The 26,927-nt window shown below is 48.9% G+C and overlaps 1 protein-coding gene across 2 annotated transcripts in view; it reads right to left on the bottom strand.

Annotated features, from left to right (window-relative positions):
• The window catches only part of LOC147708709 (uncharacterized), a 198,015-nt gene that overhangs the window by 86,246 nt on the left and 84,842 nt on the right, over positions 1-26,927 (bottom strand). The window contains exons 6-8 of one of the 2 annotated variants that reach the window (XM_086927363.1): positions 25,970-26,059; positions 15,026-15,124; positions 3,388-3,477 (exon numbers count right to left, since the gene is read on the bottom strand). In XM_086927363.1, coding sequence (XP_086783489.1) covers positions 3,388-3,477; positions 15,026-15,124; positions 25,970-26,059 — 279 coding nt within the window. The remainder of the gene's footprint in view (positions 1-3,387; positions 3,478-15,025; positions 15,125-25,969; positions 26,060-26,927) is intronic. The other variant, XM_086927364.1, reaches the window with a different exon arrangement.

Genomic DNA, 26,927 nt, shown 5'->3' with positions numbered 1-26,927 from the left:
AGGTCTCTGTGAGGAAGAGCATGTCAATATTGTGAAGGGTGATGGTATCGGAGATTTCAAGTTTGTGTTTTACTGCAAATCTGCAGTTGTGGAGCAGACAGCGCAGCTCTGTCAAAACTGTTTTGGTGACGGGGGCACTTGGGCTCTGAAGGGTGATCTGGATATTGTACTTATACAGGGGGTGATCGGGAGGGTTTAGGTGGATTCTTGGTTCTGACGGAGGAGATGGTCGGAATAGAGTGTATAGTAGGGTTACTAGGAGTTGCAGGTTGAAGAAGGGTGGCGTTCAAGGGCTTGTGTGAGTTAACGAAGTTTGCAGACGACAGGTTGAGCTTGGCTATAGTGAGGTAAGGTGCATCTCGTGTGAAGGTGAGGGGTTTCCAAAGGAGTAGAGGTGTATGGAAAGGTGGAAATCTTGGAGCTTAAAAGTGAAATGGCAGCTACAAGCTGGGAGATGGAGGTGATAAGAGAGTCAAGCTTATTTTCCAGAGAGAGTAAGGCAGAGCACGGAAGGTTGGGTGGCTCGATGGAAACAGGAGGGGGTGGAATTGGTGGTGGAAGGCAGGGAGAGGTGGGGGGACAGGAGGAGAGTTGGGGTATGAAGTTCAAAAATTGGGAAAGGTGAAGGTCGAAAGCGGGAGTTGGTGAATCAGAGGTGAAGGGAGAGTTGTCTTTGTTGGTGTTGCAAGAAGGAAAGGAATTAAGGACATATTTAGGGTGCATGGGTGCGGATCAAGGCGGTAGGGTAGAAGGAGAGGGGAGGACGGTGTGGAGACATGGGAATGTAGGAGGTTTGGGAGGAAAAGAGGGGAGGTGGTTGAAGAGGTCCTGTCAGCTAGACGAGGTGGCTGTGAGGGAACGGGCATCTGGCAGAGTGAGGGGGGTTGGGAGAAAGGGAGGTTGAAGAAAGGAAGTGGTTCTGATGGGCCCGAGTGAGGGAAATGGAAAGGGTTACCCAGGGGGGGAAGGATGTAGAACAGCATTGCAGGAGGAGTGGGGGGAATGGGAGAGATGCAATGGGTTTGTGGAGAAATCGAGGTGAGTAACGAGTGGAGGAGGGGGTAGATAAAAGGGGGGGAGGGAGGAATAAGAGGAGCGTAGGGAAAGTTAACTGGGGGAGAAGGTTGGAGGAGAGGTGGATTAAAAAGGGGGGTGGCAGGTAGGAATATGGAGGAGGAGAAGATATTTGAGTACCGGGATGGTGCAGACTGGACGAGGAGCATATTAGCTAGAGGTAAGGCTGAAGTGATGATGGGGGGGTATACTGTGAGTGGGGAGGAATAGGAGAGGGGGGCACAGGGGAGGGGGAGGGAAGAGGGCCGACCAGTGCTTCTCGAGGGTGCAGTCTATTGGAGTGTAGGGGGATCAGGGGAGGAGAAAGGGAGTAATGGGTGGAGCTAGATGAAGAGTCAGGGGATAACCCGGTCGCTGAGGAGGGGAGTAGGGAGGGGAAGAGGTGGTCAAAGAGCGAGAGACAGATGTCTTTGCCTTGGATCATGACAGTACCGTTGTTATAGAGTGAGATAGTGAGGTAGCCATTGAAATACGCAGAGGAGGACATTTTTAATTGTTTCCCATGAGGGATAGAGGAGGAGGAGGTGATGTTAAGGGAATTATATAAGCTGGTGGACCAAGAGGGGGTGTCGTGAGTGAAGAAAATGAAATCGTTTTTGAGCCTCCCAAAACGACCATTGTAAAATTGATCAACAAAAAGGTAATCCAGGAAAAGGTTAAATAGTGTTATGCTTCAATCGTTTTACTGCAGCTTTAGTCTGGTCTGGAGGATAAATGATTTTGTAGCAAATAATTCCAGCCTTAACTCGAGTGGTGGCCATGTTGGGAAAATGAGGCGGAGGAGGGTGGGGGGGATATGAGAAGGGTGTTACTAGGAAAGCGGTGGTGAGGAGAAGTAAAAGGACATAAAGGGGGCACATATTCCAGACGTTGGGTGAAGATATCAGAACTAATGTGCCGTCCGGGAAGTGAGGTGGGTATTTGTTGGGCCTTCCATCTAGGTATACATGATGTCACCTGGCACTAGATAATATTTACAAGGGAATTGTTTACATATGATGGGACCAACTGGACCATTTTCAGAACCATCACAAAGCAAATTTAGTCAAAGTAGAACAGATTATAAACGAACGCCCAGTGACCACTGGTGATCACTGTACTTAGCATCAGCCTGTAACAGAAGCACAGAAGTCCTAGGATGCTTGTTTCCAGTCCAGGGAGGACCTGGATTGGCAGTTCAAGCTGGACTGTTCCCACTGGGCGCAGGGTCAAAACTGATTTGCATATGGCTGGGTCCAAACTGGAATGGCATGGTGAGCAGAAAAATGATGGACTAAGGCCTAGATCTCTGTACTGGGGTGAATGTACGACATTGTTCTGCATTCTGTCCATCAATTGTTGTTTTTGCATTTGTCACCCCGAGTGGGACGGGTATGCCCAGACGTTTGTCCCGTGCTCTCCATGCCACTGGAGTCAAGCTATCCTGGCTGATGAGGGCTGAAAGACCGAAACCGGTCCTAGGATGCTTGCTTCCAGTCCAGGGAGGACCTGGCCTAACATATCGGCCTGGACTGTTCCCATTGGGCACAGGGTCAAGACTGATTTGCTTATGGCTAGGTCTAAACTGGTATGGCATGGTGAGCAAAAGAACAATGTATTTACCCAGATCTCATGACTGGGGGTGAATGTTTCATTTGTTCCGCATTCCGTCCATTATTTGTGTGTCACAGACAAGCAGGGTGGCAAGAATAGGCAAAGCAAGAGCTGCCGTTATTCAGCTAATGTAGATCTGGAGCTCCAAGGACCTAATACTACAAACCAAGCTCAGGCTTTTTAACACCAATGCAAAATCCATCCGGTATGGAGCATAAACTTGGACTATAACAGTGAACCCCACCAACAACCTTCATAAATACCTGTATGAGGGAATTCCTCCAAATCAGCCGGCCAACCATCAGCAACAACAACCTATGTCAGCAGACTTTCCAACTCCCTACTCATAAAGAAATCATGAAAAGACACTGGGGCTGGATAGGTCACACCATCCTCAAGCCCACATCAAACACCACCAGGCAAGCCTTCACCTGGAACCCTCAAGGGAAAAGGAAAAGATGAACACCAAGAAATACCTGGTGTCGAGGGTTCGAGGCTGACTACAAAGAGATGGGATACACCTGGAGTCAGACTGAAAGAAAATCCCAGGACAGAGATGGCTGCAGAGTCCTTGTTGGTGGCCTATTCCCCAGGAGGGGTGGTAGGCATAAATAAGTAAGTAAATTGTGATTAGGGATGAAGAGACCATGGCCATTCCAAATACACCCAAAGGGAGTAATCAACTGTCCAAACAGAACACAACTATGAATCTATACTTACTGGTGCAATGACTGACTCTGCTGTCTCCTCGTTTTGTGCCAGGACAATCTGCAAAGACGATCTCAGACTTGGAACTGGGTGACGGGAATCCTGCCGGACAAGATATCACATCATTCTTATGTAAATTATACCAGTATCTTTAGTAGGGTTAAAAAATCACCATTAACTCAACATTATCCTGCCAATTGAGATATGAATTAAGCGCTAATACCACTGTTAAGGAGATACAATATAATGTATGTAAAAGAATGCCTATTTAGCATGATCTCCCCCAATGGTTTGGATTGATGCTGCTGGTGTATCGACTCAAGAGTACACAGAGGCCTGCTAACCAGACCTCAGCGCCAGAGTTCTAACCCTTTACAAAACGAATACTGTTGGGACGGGAAGTCTCCTGCATGTCTCTGGAGAGAGGGCTTCCCCTGCCCTATGCTAATCTCCAGGCAAGTCACTCAAAAGCTACTGTATAGTTTCTCGATCCCTACCTCAGTGAGCATTACAATCATACATGTCCACTGAGGGTCTCCCTGTTTACATGGTTTGAGACCCTAGAGCTTGGCTCTGAGGTCGAGGGGGCATGCCTAGTGCACCCCTATTTTTCAGAGAGTGGCTACTGCCCTCTCTATTAAGGCTGTGGTAGACTGACAGTGGTGGCAGCAATAAATCTATAGTCAGGAGGGGTGAGTCCCTAGGCACCCTCTTGACCAAGTCTGTGCAGTTTGCCATGCCTGTGGGCCTGTTGCCTTTGTCTGACTGATGTGTGTTTGAGATCCCGTGGGTGTACAGGGGAAGAATGGGGATTTGAGCCAGTGTGAGGAATGCGTGCTGTTCTGCTGGCCATCCCAGCTCCCCCGTGCCCCTCCCTATTACCTTGGAAAGGCCTGGTGGGCTGGGGTAGACACTCCGCTCTTATCTGGGTTTAGCTGCACTAACTTTGTGGAGAGGACCCTCCCCCACTGGTCAGGGCCTCCTGGGCTGGAGTTAATTAAAATTCCTCTCTAAGGAGTTGCACAGCCTGACACCAGAAAGGGACCTGGTACATGCTTTACCCATGCATTGAACACACGGTGAATGGTTTGTGATTGGAGGTGTATTCAGGATGCAAAAGTAGCAGACCCTCTGATTGGATGAGCCTATCAATCAGAGGTGATAAAAGTCTGGCCTGAGTGGTCAGCTGTTGTTCAAGACTGGTCTATGACTGGCGCCCACACCAGAGCCCTCTGAAGGTAGCCAGCTGTGACCCCGCAGTGTGAAGGTAGGAGATAAGACTCTGTTCACTGCGGTCTGGAAGGAAGGCATCAGCAACATTAAGGACCAGCTGTTTTGTGAGGCTTGTGGGAGCCTGCCCTTTGGACCAAGGAAATTACAGACAGCTGCCAAGGTGTGGAAAGGAAGCTCGCGGCACATCACCCAAGGTGTGGAAAGAAGCTTGCGGCACATCAAGAAAAGCTGGCGGAAAGAAGCTTGCATCACATGACGAGAGCCAGAGAGGAGGAAGCTTGATTCTAGTCTTTGAAGGTGAGAGCAAATCCCCTCTAGGCTCCTCCCTTGCACTGTGGGAGCCTGTACAAGCAGTAACTGGGAATAGAGGCCAGTGAAGCAGGCCCCCACCTTTTTTTTTATGATCTCTGAGGGTGAACTGGCACTCTGCCCAGCCACTACCCTCCTACAGCTAGCCAGTGGCTACTGGACTAGTGAGACTCCAGTAAACTGTGCCAAGATATCAGGCACCTATGATCAGATCCCTGACACCACTAGAGCGGTGTCCTCACTCACAACGGGAGGGCACTTCTGTTGCTTTGGGTGGGGGGTTATGGGTCTGATCACGAACATTTGACTTCACATCATATGCTGAAACTATATCATTTCAATACAAAGTTTGGTATCAAGGCCCTAGTGAATGAGAGCAGCCCTGTGTAACAGGATCTGTAATATGCAATGCTTACTGTGTGTTTTCATGTTAACTGTGTTTTTATAGTGCTTGGCGTCTAGGCGCTATAATACTGTTTAGGGTCGGAACTCTGTCCCAGAGGGTTGTAGAGACTTCTGGTTTTCACTGTTTATCCTAGTTTTATGTGTAGTATAATAATCTTATGTGTATTAAAGTACTTTTCTTTTATAAAAAGTAAAGCACTGACTGGACGTTGAGTTTATCAGCTGGTGGTACGGTTTACACTGTATTCTGAATGTCTAACCCCACCTCACCTCCTTGAGTAAGCCTTGGACTGCTCTCTCTCGCTACCCTGAGAGAGTCAAGTGCTGGAGAGGAGTACTTGGTTATCCAGTTTTGGGTCCCTTAGTACCGAGGCCCCAGGACACCAGTGAGGGAACACTCCAGTTGATGCGATTGGAGCGCAGTTACCCCTGAGTGCCCTGGTGCCCAGGAAGCCGGGTCTAACATATGCTCAATCAATCAGGCATTTGTGAAGCGCACTACTCACCCGTGAGGGTCACAAGGCACTGGGGGGGAGGGTATGTTGAATTGGCTATCCCCAATTGGCATAAATTAACTTACTTGTAAGTCCCTAGTATATGGTTCCCAAGGTTACACAGGGCGTGTAAGTGAAAGGTCCACCCAGGGCTGTAGCACTGAGTGTGACAAATCACAACATGGCTCTCAGCCTGCCACTGCAGATTGGAAGGGGGGTTTAAACTGCCAATATGACTTTGCCACCTAAACCTATGGCACATCACGTAACAATATATGTAAGACTCCCCTAAGGAAGGTCTAGCGAGCTCTAAGGCAGGGAGCTGTAAATTATTACATAGGGGATATAGTCTTATATGTCCTAAGAGTTAAAACCCTATCAAGCCCCTCATGACCAAGGAAGGGTTCAGACATCTTGAGAGAGGGCAGAATAGTGCCCTCTGGGATTGCTAGATGCCACATATAGCCGGAGGTCGTCATAGAGTAGCAAGGTCCTGGTAGCCCATTGTCCCATTTGCTAGTAACCGCATCACCCCCTAAGGTAACTTTCTTGGCTTAAATATGTCAACATGACCCTCAGATCACTTTGGACTAGAGAAAGGACCAAAGAAAGACTGCCCTGCTGAACCCTGGACCTGGAAAGAGAACCTACACCAACCACTAGACTGCACCTGCTGATCCTGGGGCTAGCAAAGAGAGGACTGTGCTAGTGGATCCTGAATTCTGGAAAAGTCACTCCAGAGCTCCAGTCCGCAAAGATGAATTCCAAGAGTCAGTTGGCAGACTCTATGTTCCAGCTCCAGGGTCACAAAAGCAGAAGTTGCCACTTTGAGGAAACAGTTGCTGACCACCGCTATGCAGCCAAGAAGACCACCACTCGCCACTCAAATGTTTGCACCATAGTCTTCCAGACCTGGGCGAGTCGTCAGAGTGCAGGTTTGTCACCAACAAGGGACACCAGGCTTCATCAAAGGATACCGCTGGGCCTGCAGTAACTTCAGGCCTCCAGCCCCGCCGTTGCTGTGCTTCAGTGGTCTCAAAGAGGACTTCAAGAGACACCAATCCCTGTCGCCCAAGTCACTCCATTTCACCCATGAACAATCCCAGGAAGGCACCTATTGACCGCACAGCATCCAGAACATCCTTTTAGCATCAGGACTATCCCACTGAAGTCTATGGCGGTCCTTGCATAAACCGTGGAACTAAACATGAGACTGCTTTGATGACAATGTAACTGTCTAAATAATCCTTACTCATCTCCCTTGACCTTCTCCCTGTCGGAATTGGTCACCCAGTCCAGGCCGGAGTAATCAAACATAACTCTTTGAAACTTTTCAAAAGTATCTAAACTTTACAGTTACCAATGCTTGTATGCACTTTGGACTTAAAGGCTGACATTTATGTTTTACTTTAAAATCTATATCTCTGGAACCCTCTGGTGGATTTGGATCATTTTTGGTGTGTAAAAATGTATTAAAGTATAATTTATTTTTATAAATTTGTGTCCGATTTTCTTCGTGTTGTGGGACTTTCTTATTCTGTTGTTTGTCGTGTCTAAATACTCTATGCTTAATCCTTTGTTTAAGCCTGGGTTGAACAAGAGGTTTTACAAACGAGCCTGACTGGACCCAAGACAGTTTTGGTGAGTGTATTATACAGTGAGGTCACACAACCATACAATATAATACACCACAATCCTCAGAATGTTTTTCTCAGATGTCAGTAAGGTAAGTTCATTTGTGTTTCATCGATAAAGGCAGTGGAGGATTGCTGGATGAATGAGCACATATTTAAATTTGATGATCTTCTATTCTCATTCCCACTCTGCAGGCCCTCAGTCATACACAACATAAAGCCAGCCAAGCTTTGCAAATCACCAGCCAAGCTACTCTGCATAGTGCCAGTCACTCTGTATTCCCATCAGCTACACTCTGCACCCCCTATGCCACGCTCGGCACCCACAAGCCATCCTCTGCACCTCCAAATCTCATTCCACACCACTCAGGTATGATCATCTGCTTTTTAGAATACAGAGGGGGAAAAGCCTGTTGAGTTATCCCCAGCAGCACTGCAGTGAGCCAGACCTTGAACTTCATGCCCTAGGGGTTACTCGATTGCCACCACTGCATGCTCCTCACGTAACCCACCTTTGTTATACCTTAGATGTACCTTCCTTTGCCCTGCACTTAGGTCAATGGGCCTAATTCACTGTCCCCTTGACACTCTTGAGCGAGGTTAATTCACCTTACTCGCTGCCTCTCCTGTTCCAAGATGGCCACCGCATTAGTCCATCACGGAGTGACGTAACATTGTTTCCGCCGCACATAAGTTGGCTGCTCCACGGTTAACCCACCCTTGTTATACCATAGGTGTACCTTCCTTTTCCCCTGCACTTAGGTCAATGGGCCCACTTCACTGTCCCTTTACACTCTCAAGCGAGGTTAATTCACCCTACTCGCTGCCTCTCCTGTTCAAAGATGGCCGCCGTATTAGTCCATCACGTAGTCACGTAACCATTTTTTCGCCGCACACAAGATGGCCGCTCCACGGTTAACTCTCCCCTGTTTGAGCCCTCATTCACCACAACTGCTGACACGAGCCATCCTGCCCGGCAGCCTAATTGAACGTCCCGATTGAGAGGATCAAGGTAATTGGCACTCTTGTCTCTTAAATCCGCCAGACCACAAGGCCTTTTTGGTTGTTACTGACCGGCCTTCCCCCCTTTTTCCTTTATCGTTAGAGACCGGTTTCTTATTCACAGATTCCCACGCCGGTCCGCCCAACAACCCACGCCTTGTTGGATACGCCTGTTACGGATCTTGGTAAGCGCCAGCTACCCCTAACGCCCCATAGCTATCATTCACACCCGGGAAGTGCTCATGATTATCTTTCTCCACAGAGCCGTAACTATTTCCGGTGATCACCGTACTGGCCTATCGCCGGACCTCCAGGCCTTCCATCAAAAGGACCTATCCACCAGCCCCCAATCGGGCTGAATCAGGCCCAAAAACCGCCACCGGTTGTTCTGCTCGCAAGGTACGCTACGCTGTCTCATAGTCCTAATTGCTGGCATTCATTTCATCACCACTCACCCCCAATTACCCCCGAATCACCCCAGTCACGCTATCCACAAATGTCACTGAACTATCCTGACTGACTGACACCACGCACAAACTTCACTCACGAATGGATGGCTGCCACCTTAAGCATGGTCTGTCATCAGTATGGCTATATTGTGTTGGTCTTTTAAAAACCCCTTTTCCAAATTGTAATTATGATTTTACTTTTTTACTTTTTTGTTTCCTTGCCTTCCCAATTTTCCACAGGCTTGTTTTAACTTAAATTGCAATAACAAATCTTCAGGCAATGTAACGTTAGTCCTGATGATGATCCTTAATTTGTACAGGATCGAAACGCCGTCGACTGTTTTTGTAGTTGCACACCAGTTTTTCCATTGTGTCATTAAATTGTGCATACTACATGGGGACTGCTAGGCTATTTACTAACCCTCTAAATAAGCGTCTCCTCGCTTTAAAATTGCCTGACTTATCTTCCCTTTATCTTTTCTGAATTTCCTTCTTTTCTTTTGATGTGATATATGTATTGGATACAGGACTGTATCCCACTGTAAAAATTGTTCACTTTATTCCTTTTGATCTTCCTTCATTGATTAAATTAGTATCCGGCTGGGTACCTTTTTGGCTTATAGCACACATTGTATTATATTTCATTTTGTTTAAAGAATCTAATTAAGTTAAGGACCTTTGTTGCCTTGTAAGACCTTGAAATAAGGCACCTCGGATTCCAGAAGAGCTGCAGATGTGACCCCCTGTTATGTAGTTCCACTATAGAAACACAACAGGTGATGGACCGAATGTGGATCAATGTCACACACTCACCCCAGTCCAAAGATCTGGGCCCAAATCCATCGTTTTTTTGCACTCCACACCACCCTGGGTTAGACAATGGCGATATGCAAATCAGCTCTGACCCTGTGCCCCATGGGAACAGTCCAGTCCGAACTACAAAAGCCATGTCCTTCCCAGAACGGAATCAAGCATCCGAGGACCGGACCGGTTTCGAGGTAACACCTCTCATCAGCCCGGCTAGCTTGACTCCAGTGGTGTGGAGTGCCTGGGACCCACGTCTGGGCATCCCCAGCGCACTTAGTGCGGAATATGCAAACACAACAGGTGATGGACCGAATGTGGATCAATGTCACACACTCACCCCAGTCCAAAGATCTGGGCCCAAATCCATCGTTTTTTTGCACTCCACACCACCCTGGGTTAGACAATGGCGATATGCAAATCAGCTCTGACCCTGTGCCCCATGGGAACAGTCCAGTCCGAACTACAAAAGCCATGTCCTTCCCAGAACGGAATCAAGCATCCGAGGACCGGACCGGTTTCGAGGTAACACCTCTCATCAGCCCGGCTAACTTGACTCCAGTGGTGTGGAGTGCCTGAGGCCCACGTCTGGGCATCCCCAGCGCACTTAGTGCGGAATATGCAAACACAACAGGTGATGGACCGAATGTGGATCAATGTCACACACTCACCCCAGTCCAAAGATCTGGGCCCAAATCCATCGTTTTTTTGCACTCCACACCACCCTGGGTTAGACAATGGCGATATGCAAATCAGCTCTGACCCTGTGCCCCATGGGAACAGTCCAGTCCGAACTACAAAAGCCATGTCCTTCCCAGAACAGAATCAAGCATCCGAGGACCGGACCGGTTTCGAGGTAACACCTCTCATCAGCCCGGCTAGCTTGACTCCAGTGGTGTGGAGTGCCTGGGACCCACGTCTGGGCATCCCCAGCGCACTTAGTGCGGAATATGCAAACACAACAGGTGATGGACCGAATGTGGATCATTGTCACACACTCACCCCAGTCCAAAGATCTGGGCCCAAATCCATCGTTTTTTTGCACTCCACACCACCCTGGGTTAGACAATGGCGATATGCAAATCAGCTCTGACCCTGTGCCCCATGGGAACAGTCCAGTCCGAACTACAAAAGCCATGTCCTTCCCAGAACGGAATCAAGCATCCGAGGACCGGACCGGTTTCGAGGTAACACCTCTCATCAGCCCGGCTAGCTTGACTCCAGTGGTGTGGAGTGCCTGGGAACCACGTCTGGGCATCCCCAGCGCACGTAGTGCGGAATATGCAAACACAACAGGTGATGGACCGAATGTGGATCAATGTCACACACTCACCCCAGTCCAAAGATCTGGGCCCAAATCCATCGTTTTTTTGCACTCCACACCACCCTGGGTTAGACAATGGCGATATGCAAATCAGCTCTGACCCTGTGCCCCATGGGAACAGTCCAGTCCGAACTACAAAAGCCATGTCCTTCCCAGAACGGAATCAAGCATCCGAGGACCGGACCGGTTTCGAGGTAACACCTCTCATCGGCCCGGCTAGCTTGACTCCAGTGGTGTGGAGTGCCTGGGACCCACGTCTGGGCATCCCCAGCGCACTTAGTGCGGAATATGCAAACACAACAGGTGAAGGACATGGCTTTTGTAGTTCGGACTGGACTGTTCCCATGGGGCACAGGGTCAGAGCTGATTTGCATATCGCCATTGTCTAACCCAGGGTGGTGTGGAGTGCAAAAAAACGATGGATTTGGGCCCAGATCTTTGGACTGGGGTGAGTGTGTGACATTGATCCACATTCGGTCCATCACCTGTTGTTTTTGCATATTCCGCCCTAAGTGCGCTGGGGATGCCCAGACGTGGGTCCCAGGCACTCCACACCACTGGAGTCAAGCTAGCCGGGCTGATGAGAGGTGTTACCTCGAAACCGGTCCGGTCCTCGGATGCTTGATTCCGTTCTGGGAAGGACATGGCTTTTGTAGTTCGGACTGGACTGTTCCCATGGGGCACAGGGTCAGAGCTGATTTGCATATCGCCATTGTCTAACCCAGGGTGGTGTGGAGTGCAAAAAAACGATGGATTTGGGCCCAGATCTTTGGACTGGGGTGAGTGTGTGACATTGATCCACATTCGGTCCATCACCTGTTGTTTTTGCATATTCCGCCCTAAGTGCGCTGGGGATGCCCAGACGTGGGTCCCAGGCACTCCACACCACTGGAGTCAAGCTAGCCGGGCTGATGAGAGGTGTTACCTCGAAACCGGTCCGGTCCTCGGATGCCTGATTCCGTTCTGGGAAGGACATGGCTTTTGTAGTTCGGACTGGACTGTTCCCATGGGGCACAGGGTCAGAGCTGATTTGCATATCGCCATTGTCTAACCCAGGGTGGTGTGGAGTGCAAAAAAACGATGGATTTGGGCCCAGATCTTTGGACTGGGGTGAGTGTGTGACATTGATCCACATTCGGTCCATCACCTGTTGTTTTTGCATATTCCGCCCTAAGTGCGCTGGGGATGCCCAGACGTGGGTCCCAGGCACTCCACACCACTGGAGTCAAGCTAGCCGGGCTGATGAGAGGTGTTACCTCGAAACCGGTCCGGTCCTCGGATGCTTGATTCCGTTCTGGGAAGGACATGGCTTTTGTAGTTCGGACTGGACTGTTCCCATGGGGCACAGGGTCAGAGCTGATTTGCATATCGCCATTGTCTAACCCAGGGTGGTGTGGAGTGCAAAAAACGATGGATTTGGGCCCAGATCTTTGGACTGGGGTGAGTGTGTGACATTGATTCACATTCGGTCCATCACCTGTTGTTTTTGCATATTCCGCCCTAAGTGCGCTGGGGATGCCCAGACGTGGGTCCCAGGCACTCCACACCACTGGAGTCAAGCTAGCCGGGCTGATGAGAGGTGTTACCTCGAATCGGGTCCGGTCCTCGGATGCTTGAATCCGTTCTGGGAAGGACATGGCTTTTGTAGTTCGGACTGGACTGTTCCCATGGGGCACAGGGTCAGAGCTGATTTGCATATCGCCATTGTCTAACCCAGGGTGGTGTGGAGTGCAAAAAAACGATGGATTTGGGCCCAGATCTTTGGACTGGGGTGAGTGTGTGACATTGATCCACATTCGGTCCATCACCTGTTGTTTTTGCATATTCCGCCCTAAGTGCGCTGGGGATGCCCAGACGTGGGTCCCAGGCACTCCACACCACTGGAGTCAAGCTAGCCGGGCTGATGAGAGGTGTTACCTCGAAACCGGTCCGGTCCTCGGATGCTTGATTCCGTTCTGGGAAGGACATGGCTTTTGTAGTTCGGACTGGACTGTTCCCATGGGGCACAGGGTCAGAGCTGATTTGCATATCGCCATTGTCTAACCCAGGGTGGTGTGGAGTGCAAAAAACGATGGATTTGGGCCCAGATCTTTGGACTGGGGCGAGTGTGTGACATTGATTCACATTCGGTCCATCACCTGTTGTTTTTGCATATTCCGCCCTAAGTGCGCTGGGGATGCCCAGACGTGGGTCCCAGGCACTCCACACCACTGGAGTCAAGCTAGCCGGGCTGATGAGAGGTGTTACCTCGAATCGGGTCCGGTCCTCGGATGCTTGAATCCGTTCTGGGAAGGACATGGCTTTTGTAGTTCGGACTGGACTGTTCCCATGGGGCACAGGGTCAGAGCTGATTTGCATATCGCCATTGTCTAACCCAGGGTGGTGTGGAGTGCAAAAAAACGATGGATTTGGGCCCAGATCTTTGGACTGGGGTGAGTGTGTGACATTGATCCACATTCGGTCCATCACCTGTTGTTTTTGCATATTCCGCCCTAAGTGCGCTGGGGATGCCCAGACTTGGGTCCCAGGCACTCCACACCACTGGAGTCAAGCTAGCCGGGCTGATGAGAGGTGTTACCTCGAAACCGGTCCGGTCCTCGGATGCTTGATTCCGTTCTGGGAAGGACATGGCTTTTGTAGTTCGGACTGGACTGTTCCCATGGGGCACAGGGTCAGAGCTGATTTGCATATCGCCATTGTCTAACCCAGGGTGGTGTGGAGTGCAAAAAAACGATGGATTTGGGCCCAGATCTTTGGACTGGGGTGAGTGTGTGACATTGATCCACATTCGGTCCATCACCTGTTGTTTTTGCATATTCCGCCCTAAGTGCGCTGGGGATGCCCAGACGTGGGTCCCAGGCACTCCACACCACTGGAGTCAAGCTAGCCGGGCTGATGAGAGGTGTTACCTCGAAACCGGTCCGGTCCTCGGATGCTTGATTCCGTTCTGGGAAGGACATGGCTTTTGTAGTTCGGACTGGACTGTTCCCATGGGGCACAGGGTCAGAGCTGATTTGCATATCGCCATTGTCTAACCCAGGGTGGTGTGGAGTGCAAAAAAACGATGGATTTGGGCCCAGATCTTTGGACTGGGGTGAGTGTGTGACATTGATCCACATTCGGTCCATCACCTGTTGTTTTTGCATATTCCGCCCTAAGTGCGCTGGGGATGCCCAGACGTGGGTCCCAGGCACTCCACACCACTGGAGTCAAGCTAGCCGGGCTGATGAGAGGTGTTACCTCGAAACCGGTCCGGTCCTCGGATGCTTGATTCCGTTCTGGGAAGGACATGGCTTTTGTAGTTCGGACTGGACTGTTCCCATGGGGCACAGGGTCAGAGCTGATTTGCATATCGCCATTGTCTAACCCAGGGTGGTGTGGAGTGCAAACAAACGATGGATTTGGGCCCAGATCTTTGGACTGGGGCGAGTGTGTGACATTGATCCACATTCGGTCCATCACCTGTTGTTTTTGCATATTCCGCACTAAGTGCGCTGGGGATGCCCAGACGTGGGTCCCAGGCACTCCACACCACTGGAGTCAAGCTAGCCGGGCTGATGAGAGGTGTTACCTCGAAACCGGTCCGGTCCTCGGATGCTTGATTCCGTTCTGGGAAGGACATGGCTTTTGTAGTTCGGACTGGACTGTTCCCATGGGGCACAGGGTCAGAGCTGATTTGCATATCGCCATTGTCTAACCCAGGGTGGTGTGGAGTGCAAAAAAACGATGGATTTGGGCCCAGATCTTTGGACTGGGGTGAGTGTGTGACATTGATCCACATTCGGTCCATCACCTGTTGTTTTTGCATGTTCCACTATAGAAGGCACCAGAGCATGGATGCGAAAAATTACAGGAGACAAGAACGAGTAAATCATAAGAAATTACTTAATTTTGATGAACTACCAGAAATTAGAAACACTTTCCAAAATGTGTCTCTTTTAGGGGCATATGACGTTGAGTCTTCCTTATTCCTGCAATTTAGCAAGTTATACTCACTTGCGACACATATTTTCTCTGCATCCTGGTGGTCCACGGAGTAGGAATTAGCTTCTTCTTTGATACTGAATGAAACTAGTTTTAAGAAGGACTCTTCCTCTGTATTGAAAATGGATAAGTTAGTACTAAAGAAAATTAACATAACACCCCAAATTGTTCTGCACATCAAGCATGTTAAAAATGTGGAGACACTAGAACAGTAAACAATAAAGAAAGTAATCGGCTCAGTAAAACAACCATACAAAGGTGCCCCCAATTTGTAGTGTTTATGGTCCTACTTGACAGCGCAACTGTTGCCAGATGATCATGTAAGCATCACTAGAAAGGGGCTTTGGCTCCACCTACAAGAAGAAGAAGAAGGACCTAACAGCCGTGCACCAGCTAACAAGAGGAAGACGCACACTGACTGGGCCCCAGTCCTACGGCCTGTCTCCACCTCAAACCTGCTCCTGCGAAATACCGGTGTGTCCTGCAGCCAGCAACCCTGGAAGACCTGCCTGCCTTCATCCACAAAGACTTTGTCTCCTGTGAAGATCGGATTTGTTCATCTGCAACCTCTGGCCTTGGCCGGAATCCGCAAATCTGCACCACCCTGCACCTGCCCCGTCCACGGCCCGAGCGGGCTGATGAGGGGTGATGCCTCGAAACCAGTCCTATTTATTTATGCATTTTTTATATAGCGCAGACTTTACCCGAAGATGTCAGAGCGCTTCACAATAGGAACAGTAATCATACATGAGGAGAAAATTACAAGTGTACAAATTACAAAAGCAAACTTAAGCTACATGAGGCAAAAGTGACAATAGTGAGCAACCAAAATACAAGAGGCAGCAAACGGTACATTACAGAATGAAAAAGTGATATGTGTGCAGGTTACAAAAGCGTACAAAGTACAAGTAGAGGAATAATACTGCAATAAATGGCAGACACTCCAGCACAAGAACAAAAGTTTTGTAGGCAATGGTGGCATTTGTGCAAGTATCTAAAGCAAACAAAATGTGAGAGGTAGCAAACAGTGTGTTACAAGAGAAAGGTGACGTGTGCATGTTACAAACGGGTACCAAACACAGGTAGAAGGATAATACTGCAATAAATGGCAGAACACACTGAGAAGGCACTTCCATAGTCATGGAGAATAGAATTTTCAATAATGGGAGGTCTTCCTTCAAATAATAGAGAGGGCGTGAATTACATTTGGAGGTGTCTTTGGAAGAGGTGAACTTTGAGGTCCGTTTTGAAGGCCTGGGAGGAGGTGGTGGTCAAAAGCTGAGGCGGAAGTGAGTTCCAGATTCTCACCGCGTTGCCTGAAAAGGATTGGGCCATCGATCTTTCCTTCTTGAAAGTGGGAGGTTCAAGCAGTACATTTTCCTCATTACGAGATGGTCTAGAGCCTCCAGAAAGTTTCAGTTTATTCGCCAGATAGCGAGGAGAGGAGGAGTGCAAGGCTTTGTGGGTGATACAGGCAGTCTTGTTGATAGTTCTAGCCTCGATGGGAGCCAGCGGAGGGTGGATAACATCGGTGTGATGTGGTCGCTTCTTTTGGCCCCATAAATGTTATGTTATGTTATGTTAAATTAAATTTATTAAGCGCACGTACGCCCGTAGGCTTCATGGCGCTGTGGAAGACTGGCAAAACATAACATGTAACAGAAAGAACGGAGTTAACTAAGGGTAAGCTTGCTTAAAGAGCCAGGTTTTAAAAGCCTGTCTAAAGGCTAACAGGTCTTCATGAAGCCTTAACGTCAGTGGCAAGGAGTTCCACAGGGAGGAGGCCAAGAAGTGGAAAGATCCGCCTCCCTGGCGTTGTTTCCTAATCCGAGGCACCACTAACAAGTTCTTTTGACCTGAGCGGAGAGCACGAGAGGGGGTGTAACTGACAAGCAGGCTGCTAATGAATCCAGGGCCCTTACCTTGTAGAGCCCTGAAGATAATGCATCCCGCTTTAAATGCTGCTCTCTGCGCTACTGGCAGCCAGTGGAGACTGGCCAGTCCCGGCCTGATGGACTGCCACTTGGGAATCTTACAGATCAACCTGGCCGCTTGGTTCTGAACCAGTTGAAGTCTCTTGAGCTGCCCCGCTGGAAGACCCAAATACAAGCTATTGGAATAGTCCAGGCGGGACAGCACAAGAGCAATAATGACCTGAATCAGAGCAGGGTGGGTTAATAGGTGGGCGATCTTCTTGATCTTACGAAGTTGGAAAAAACTTGCAGATACCACAGTTCCTACCTGACTTTTAAGCGAAAGATCTTCGTTAAAAGTGATTCCTAGACTTTTTACTGTTTGGGACTTAGCTGGAGGGTTTCCCATTTCTGGAGGCCAAAAATGTGGCCCCCAGTACAGTTCGCTCTTCCCAGGCAAAATCAATTCAGTTTTGCCTGGGTTGAGTTTCAGGTGATTTAGGCCCATCCATCTTTGAATGTGGACCATGACCTCCCGAAATTCGGTGGCCGCGCCAGGGGAGTCCAAACAGAAAATCAGTTGCAGATCATCTGCGTAGTTGAAGATTAAGGCTCTAAACTTTTTTAGTGAAAATAACAGGGGTCGTAAGTACAAATTAAATAAAAGTGGGGACAAGGACGAGCCCTGAGGGACTCCGCATTCATTTTTGATTTTGGGGGCTGTAAAGGTTCCTAATCTCACTGCCTGGGTACGTTCCGAGATAAATGACTTCAGCCATCTCAGTGCCGAGCCTCTCAGGCCCGCCTGTTCGACACGGTCGACCAAGATGGTATGGTCGACCGTGTCGAATGCGGCCGACAGGTCAAGAAGTACCAGTGCTTGGTGAATGTCCTTGTCTGCATTGCATCTTAGTACATTCTGGACCGCCAGTGTCACCATCTCAGTAGAATGCCCCGGTCGAAACCCTGCTTGATTGGGCTCAAGGTATCCAGTGGTTTCAACAAAGCTAGAAAGACAGCTAGCAACGTGTGCCTCCAGAATTTTTGAAAGGAATGGCAGCAAGGATATCGGGCGATAGTTTGACGGATCGTGGGGATCAAGACCGGGTTTTTTAATCAAGGGAATCAGTAGAGCATGTTTAAACCCTGCAGGTACCTTTCCCTGATCGAGTGAGTCATTAAGCAGAGGAAGGATCCCATGAGGGATAGAGTGCCCTATCTCTGTGAAAATGTAGGGTGGGCAGATGTCGTCGGGTGAGCCAGACTTGACCCGTGCCAGGAGAGTGGAAAAAGTTTTAGGGTCTATAGCAGGAAGGGCATCTAATGTAGTAGGGTTATAAAAAATATCATCCAAAGGAGAAGATTTAGGAGAACTAGCAATGTTGCGTTTTATAGTTACAATTTTCTCTCTGAAGTATTCATTCAGAGAGTTACACAACTTCTGGGTGGGGGCTATTGAGGGAGCTGTCCTGTCATCGTCACAGAGCTCATTGACTATGTTAAAAACATCTTTAGTTTTGTTAGAAGAGGTTAAAAATTTTTGGGAAAAGTAGTTGGTTTTATGTTGGAGCAAGATTTTTTGGAACTCCTTTCTTGCGGCACAGTGCACTTTCCTGGCTTGAGGGGAGTAACTTTGTCTCCATTTCCGTTCCTTTTGTCGAACCCCCAGTTTAAGCTCTTTCAGTTCTTGGGAAAACCATTTGTGGGCTTCATTCCCTCTAATACTAGGGACCAGTACCAGGGGGGCTGAGAGGTCAGCTGCGTGGCGTAGCCAATTAGACAGCGCTCTCTCGCCAGTGTCCAGGTCATCGTGCGGCGATGGTACGGTTTTACTTAAAACATCAATGAATCCCGGAAGGTCCATAGATTTCCATTTGCGGAATTCTTTGCTCTTGCACGGTCTGGACTTGACATTTCCTCGTATTTCTAATGTGAAGTAAATAATAAAATGATCCGACCATATACATGGACTGATGACAGGGTTGGGTAGTGATAAGTTATGCGTCCAGATCTGGTCAAGGCTGTGGCCTTTCTGGTGGGTAGGTAAATGAATGTGCTGGTTTAAATTAAGATCTGTAAGCAGGTTTTTAAGTTCAGCAGCTTGAGTATCTGTGTCTGTGCTGTCGAACCAATAGTTTAGGTCCCCAATAAGGATGATTTTAGAGTAGCTGACTACGTATGAAGCCAGCTGCTCCGCCAGAAGAGATGGATACTTGGCCATGTATTGGGGAGGCCGGTATATCAGTACCAGGATGAGGGACCCACTCTCAGTGTCAAGATTAATCACCAGGTTCTCAGTGTCCGGAAGGATCAGAGAAGGTAGTTCCCTAACATGAAGGGATTTCAAGATTATAGCTGCTACACCGCCTCCCGCCTTCCCGGATGTACGGTTAGCTGTCAGAATGTAGTATTCTGCGGGAAGTGCTACAAGTACATCGGGGTGGGAGTGAGGGGTTAGCCAAGTTTCAGCCAGTAAGAGGATGTCAGGTTTTGCCTCCTTCAGGAAAAGAAAAATGTCTATCTGGTTTTTAACCAGGGACCGAGTGTTGAGGTAATAACAGCGCAAACTGTGCATTACAGAGGGTACAGTTTGAAGCTCAGGGATAGATGGTAGGAGAGGCTGAGCGTGAGGCGCAGGGTTGAGGAGGGGAGAAAGTCCTAGACGTTGAATGCAAGTCAATGTGAGTGGAGCTAATAAATGCTTGCAGGGACCATGAAGAGTGTGAGGACGTAGGTTTAAAAGTTCCTGAGACGAGTACTTTAAAAAATGGCCAGGGGGGGTGGGCCCGGGTCCCGGTCGGCCGCGGACGGGCGCAGACGGGCTTAACTCAGGCGCAACTCCGGCGCGCCTCCGTCGCGCCCGCTGCGCTGACACATATTGGCCCGTTTAAGTAGGGGCGGTACTCGGGGGGGTGTGGCGAAGATGACCGTGGCCTCGCCTCACCCGAGCAGCCCAGTCCAAGATGGCGCCCCCAGCTGCTGCGAGCCCGCTGCTGCGATCAGCGCTGAGCCGTGCCGGTGCACTCAGGAGGAGTGAGGAGGTAAGCGTCCAGGATTCCGGGGGAAATGAAATGAGCAAAGAGTTTAAAAGCGCGCCTCTGCGCTTTGTGCAGGAGCGCTATCTAAAATCAGCGTCTCTTCCTGGATGTCACGTGATGCAGCTTCCTTAGCTACAGGCGTGGACCCCCTGCCACAGGGTCACCAGCCTGCTAATGCCGTGGGATGCAAGGAACTGTGCTCCTAAGTAGGGGCGGTACTCGGGGGGGTGTGGCGAAGATGACCGTGGCCTCGCCTCACCCGAGCAGCCCAGTCCAAGATGGCGCCCCCAGCCGCTGCGAGCTGAAACGAGCTGCTGAATGGAGAACAGATTTAAGAGGGGACAGGTGGGATTTGGGGAGGCCAGTAAGAAGAGAATTGCAGTAGTCCAGTCTGGAGAGGACCAGCGATTGCACCAGGGTTTTATGGTCTTGCTCCGGGAAAAAGCGACAAATTCCCCAAAGAAGGCGCAGTTGGTATCGAGCAGACTTTGCAATGGCATTTATCTGTGAGATTACATTGAGTTTTTTGTTGAGTATGCCACCAAGGGATTTTGCGCTGTCGACAATGATGGGTTTATTGATAAGTAGATTCATCTGATCCATCCATGATTGAACCGGAGGAGGAGAAAGTGAGGAGCAGAGGAGGAGGAATTCAGTTTTGGAGGGATTCAGAATCAGTTGATGCGTTGACATCCAGTTTTGAATGGAGTCGAGAGTAGAGCTTAGGATGGCGAGATCGTGAGTGGAGGCAACCTTGAGGTAGATTTGAGTGTCATCTGCATAGAGATTATAGTGGATCCCGGATTTACTTAGGATATTTCCCAGTGGTTCTAAGTAGAGATTGAACAAAGTGGGTGCAAGTATAGAGCCTTGAGGAACACCTTGACCTACCGCCAAAGGGGATGAAAGACTGTTCGCTATTTTGATCATTTGGGATCTATCAGAGAGGAAGGAAGCAAACCATTTAAGCACAGTGCCCTCCATGCCCATTCTCTGGTGCAGAGTGTTGAGGAGAGTGTTGTGATTGACAGTGTCAAAGGCTGCAGAAAGGTCAAGGAGAATTAGAAGACAGGACCCCCCCCCGATTCGAGTATCCTCAGCGCGTCATCAACCACTTGCAGTAGGGCTGTTTCAGGTCTGCACTTTTGGATGAAGCCGGACTGACAATTGTCAAGAAGATCATTGTCCTTGATATGACGAGAGAGCTGTTTCGCTACACATCTTTTTGTGATCTTCGCAAGAAAGGGTAGGTTAGTGATGGGGCGGAAGTTGTTGAGGTCATTCGCATCAGCAGTGGGTTTTTTAAGCAGAGGGGTGACCTGCCCAGTTTTGAAGGAGACAGGAAGGGAGCCTTGACAGAGGGAGAGTTTGACAAGATTGGTCCAATAGGAAAGAGAATGGGAATAGAAGTCAATGGCAATGGCACTGGGGATGGGGTCAAGAGAATGGTTGGAGGGCTTTGTTTCGAGGATGCAATTGAGGAGGGGATCTTCAGAGATGGGGTCAAAGTTCTGCCAAATGGCTAAGGATTTGCCCTCCTCTGGAGGGGTAGGATGAGCGACCTGATCCACAAGGGATTTCACTTTTTCGTCAAAGAATATAGCAAAATCCGCTGCTTTCTTTGTAGAATCCTCCAACTTGGAGGTTGGGGGAGAGCAGTTAGGAATCTTGATGAGATCGAATAGGTTTTTGGGTCTATTTTTGGCTGAGTCAAGGAGGGTTCTGAAGTGCGACGCTTTCCCAAGGAAGATGTGCTTGCGGTACTTTTATCTTGCTGAACGAAGCGTGGCCAAATTTTAGGTGGAGGGCGCTTGCCTCCATTGTTTCTCCAGGAATCTTAGCTGTTTCCTTTCTTGATATAGGGATTTGTTGAACCAAGGTGCTGAGGGAGTGGGCCTTATCTTTTTGCTTTGGAGAGGAGCGACATTATTGATTTCGACTGCAAGGACTGTGAGGAATTGGGAGGTGAGTTTGTCAACATCTAGGTTCGGGTCTAGCCTTGGAAGTGATAACAAAGCTGATTTACAGAGGGAACCAACATCAATATTTTAAGCATCACGGAACCAGGAGGAAGCCCTCTTAGGTTGGCCAAGAGATATAGAGTGTGATAGGTGAAGAGAGAATGGGATGAGGAGGTGGTCAGACCAGTCAACATGAATAGGGGTAGTGATAGAAAGCATGTCTGCTTTAGAAATAACAAGGTCCAGGATTGAGCCCTTAGAGTGTGTTGATTCTGTACAGTGTTGGATAAGATCATTTGCAGAGAGGAAGGTGGCCAGGGAGTTCGCAGAAGAATCTTGCAGTAAGCCCCAGTGGAGATTGAAGTCACCCACGAAGGTCTGATTGTCACTTTGCGAGTATTGGTCGCTGATGAAGTCAGTGAGTTCCTTCATAAACGAAGGGCCCGTACAAGGCGGGCGGTAAATGACATGGAATCTGAGGGGTGAGCGGTGGTGCAATTGAAGCTCAAGAGAAAGGCATTCAAAGGTGTGGAAGGAGCTGATAGGAAAAGCCTTCAGTTGAAGGGAGTTTCTAAAGAAGACTGCAACACCTCCCCCAACGTTGTCAATTCTGTCATTCCTAACTATAGAATAGCCTGTGGGTAATAGGAGATCAAACATAGAGTGAGAGGTATCGTTGAACCAGGTCTCTGTGAGGAAGAGCATGTCAATATTGTGAAGGGTGATGGTATCGGAGATTTCAAGTTTGTGTTTTACTGCAGATCTGCAGTTGTGGAGCAGACAGCGCAGCTCTGTCAAGACTGTTTTGGTGACGGGGGCACTTGGGCTCTGAAGGGTGATCAGGATATTGTACTTATACGGGGTGCTCGGGAGGGTTTAAGTGGATGCTTGGTTCTGACAGAGGAGATGGTCGGAATAGAGTAGATAGTAGGGTTACTGGGAGAAGCAGGTTGAAGAAGGGGGGCGTTCAAGGGCTTATGTGAGTTAACGAAGTTTGCAGACGACAGGTTGAGCTTGGCTATAGTGGGGCGAGGTGCATCTCGTGTGAAGGTGAGGGGTTTCCAAAGGAGTAGAGGTGTATGGAAAGGTGAAAATCTTGAAGCTTAAAAGTGAGATGGCAGCTACAAGCTGGGAGATGGAGGTGATAAGAGATTCTAGCTTATTTTCCAGAGAGAGTAAGGCAGAGCACGGAAGGTTGGGTGGCTCGATGGAAACAGGAGGGGGTGGAATTGGTGGTGGAAGGCAGGGGGAGGTGGGGGGACAGGATGAGAGTTGGGGTATGGGGTTCAAAAGTGGGGAGAGGTGGAGATTGAGAGCGGGAGTTGGTGAATCAGAGGTGAAGGGAGAGTTGTCTTTGTTGGTGTTGCAAGAAGGAAAGGAATTAAGGACATATTTAGGGGGAGATGGGTGCGTATCAAGGCGTAGGGTAGAGGGAGAGGGGAGGACTGTGTGGAGTCATGTGACTGTAGGAGGTTTGGGAGGAAAAGAGGGGAGGTGGTTGAAGAGGTCCTGTCAGCTATAAGAGGAGGCTGTGAGGGAACGGGCATCTGGCAGAGTGAGGGCAGTTGGGAGAAAGGGAAGTTGAAGAAAGGAAGTAGTTCTTCTGGGCCCGAGGGAGGGAAATGGAAAGGGTTACCCAGGGGGTAAAGGGGGTAGCACAGCATTGCTGGAGGAGTGGGGGGAAGGAGAGAGATGCAATGGGTTTGTGGAGAAATCGGGGTGAGTAACGAGGGGAGAAGGGGTAGAGAAAAGGGGGAGGGAGGAATAAGGGGAGCATAGGGAAAGTTAACTGGGGGAGAAGGTTGGAGGAGAGGTGGGCTAAAAAGGGGGGTGGCAGGTAGGAATATGGAGGAGGAGAAGAGATTGGAGTACCGGGATGGTGCAGATTGGATGAGGAGCGTATTAGCTAGAGGTAAGGTTGAAGTGATGAAGGGGGGAATACTGTGAGGGGGAGGAATAGGAGAGGAGGGCAGAGGGGAGGGGGAGGGAAGAGGGCCGACCTGTGCTTCTCGAGGGTGCAGCCTATTGGAGAGTAGGGGGGTCAAGGGAGGAGATAGGGAGTAATGGGTGGAGCTAGATGAAGAGTCAGGGGATAACCCGGTCGCAGAGGAGGGGAGTAGGGAGGGGAAGAGGTGGTCAAAGAGCGAGAGACAGATGTCTTTGCCTTGGATCATGACAGTACCGTTGTTATAGAGTGAGATAGTGAGGTAGCCATTGAAATACGCAGATGGTGAACTTTTTAGCTGTTTCCCATGAGGGATAGAGGAGGAGGAGGTGACGTTAAGGGAATTATATAAGCTGGTGGACCAAGAGGGGGTGTAGTGAGTGAAGAAAATGAAATCGTTTTTGAGCCTCCCAAACTGACCATTATAAAATTGATCAACAAAAAGGGAATCCGGGAAACGTTCAATAGTGTTATGCTTCAATCGTTTTACTGCAGCTTTAGTCTGGTCGGGAGGATAAATGATTTTGTAGCAATTAATTCCAGCCTTAACTCCAGTGGTGGCCTTGTTGGGAAAATGAGGTGGAGGAGGGTGGGGGGGATATGAGAAGGGTGTTACTAGGAAAGCGGTGGTGAGGAGAAGTAAAAGGACATAAAGGGGGCACATATTCCAGACGTTGGGTGAAGATATCAGAACTAATGTGCTGTCGGGAAGTGAAGTGGGTATTTGTTGGGCCCTTCATCTAGGTATACATGATGTCACCTGGCACTAGATAATATTTACAAGGGAATTGTTTACACATGATAGGACCAACTGGACCACTTTTAGAACCATCACAAAGCAAATTTAGTCAAAGTAGAACAGATTATAAACGAACACCCAGTGACCACTGGTGATCACTGTACTTAGCATCAGACTGTAACAGAAGCACAGAAGTCCTAGGATGCTTGTTTCCAGTCCAGGGAGGACCTGGATTGGCAGTTCAGGCTGGACTGTTCCCACTGGGGGCAGGGTCAAAACTGATTTGCATATGATGAGCAGTAAAATGATGGATTAAGGCCTAGATCCCTGTACTGGGGTGAATTGAATGTACGACATTGTTCTGCATTCTGTCCATCAATTGTTGTTTTTGCATTTGTCACCCCGAGTGGGACGGGTATGCCCAGACGTGTGTCCCGTGCTCTCCATGCCACGGGAGTCAAGCTATCCTGGCTGATGAGGGCTGAAAGACCGAAACCGGTCCTAGGATACTTGTTTCCAGTCCAGGGAGGACCTGGCCTAGCATATCGGCCTGGACTGTTCCCATTGGGCACAGGGTCAAGACTGATTTGCTTATGGCTAGGTCTAAACTGGTATGGCATGGTGAGCAAAAGAACAATGGATTTACCCAGATCTGTTGACTGGGGGAGAATGTTTTATTTGTTCCGCATTCCGTCCATTATTTCTGTGTCACAGACAAGCAGGGTGGCAAGAATAGGCAAAGCAAGAGCTGCAGTTATTCAGCTAATGTAGATCTGGAGCTCCAAGGACCTAATACTGCAAACCAAGATCAGGCTTTTTAACACCAATGCAAAATCCATCCTGTATGGAGCAGAAACTTGGACTATAACAGTGACCACCACCAACAACCTTCATAAATACCTGTATGAGGGAAATCCTCCAAATCAGCCGGCCAAACACCATCAGCAACAACAACATATGTCAGCAGACTTTCCAACTCCCTACTCATGAAGAAGTCATGAAAAGACACTGGGGCTGGATAGTTCACACCATCCGCAAGCCCACATCAAACACCACCAGGCAACCCTTCACCTGGAACCCTCAAGGAAAAAGGAAAAGAGGAACACCAAGAAATACCTGGTGTCGAGGAATCGAGGCTGACTGCAAAGAGATGGGATACACCTGGAGTCAGACTGAAAGAAAAGCCCAGGACAGAGATGGCTGGAGAGTCCTTGTTGGTGGCATAATCCCCAGGAGGGGTGGTAGGCATAAATAAGTAAGTAAATTGTGATTAGCGATGAAGAGGCCATGGCCATTCCAAATGCACCCAAAGGGAGTAATCAACTGTCCAAACAGAACACAACTATGATAATATACTTACTGGTGCAATGACTGACTCTGCTGTCTCCTTGCTTTGTGCCAGGACAATCTGCAAAAACGATCTCAGACTTGGAACTGGGTGACGGGAATCCTGCCGGACAAGATATCACATCATTCTTATGTAAATTATACCAGTATCTTTAGTAGGGTTGAAAAATCACCATTAACTCAACATTATCCTGCCAATTGAGATATGAATTAAGCGCTAATACCACTGTTAAGGAGATACAATATAATGTATGTAAAAGAATGGCTATTTAGCATGATCTCCCCCAATGGTTTGGACTGATGCTGCTGGTGTATCGACTCAAGAGTACACAGAGGCCTGCTAACCAGACCTCAGCGCCAGAGTTCAAACCCTTTACAAAACGTATGCTCAATCAATCAGGCATTTGTGAAGCACACTACTCACCAGTGAGGGTCTCAAGGCATTGGGGGGGGGGGGGGGGGGGGAGGGTATGTTGAATTGGCTATCCCCAATTGGCATAAATTAACTTAAATATTAGTCCCTAGTATATGGTTCCCAAGGTTACCCAGGGCGTGTAAGTGAAAGGTCCACTCAGGGCTGTAGCACTGAGTGTGACAAATCACAACATGGCTCCCAGCCTGCCACTGCAGATTGGAAGGGGGGTTTAAACTTGATATAATCAAGCGAAACCGCTTGCCCTCTGCGCACTGTTGCGACTCCAAATTGGATATTACAAAATACTCAAATATGAATTAACTGATAATCAAATGTACTGGTACATAGAAACACATGAACTCTGAAAAATGCATTCAATGCTTATCTTTACTAGTATCATAGCATTATAGTACATAATGTTCATCTGTTGAACAAATACAATGAGTTCATCATGTCAAAAATTCTGATGTTTAAATCACATCACACATTTAATTTATCTCACAAGTTGCCCTGCCCAATGCATTTCGGGCCACACGGCCCTTCGTCAGGGGCGACA

This window comes from Lissotriton vulgaris, chromosome 6 (genome assembly GCF_964263255.1).
Source record: "Lissotriton vulgaris chromosome 6, aLisVul1.2, whole genome shotgun sequence".
Classification (NCBI taxonomy): Eukaryota; Metazoa; Chordata; class Amphibia; order Caudata; family Salamandridae; genus Lissotriton; species Lissotriton vulgaris.
Note: the sequence above shows the minus strand (reverse complement) of the source record. Positions and strands in the feature narration are given on the sequence as shown.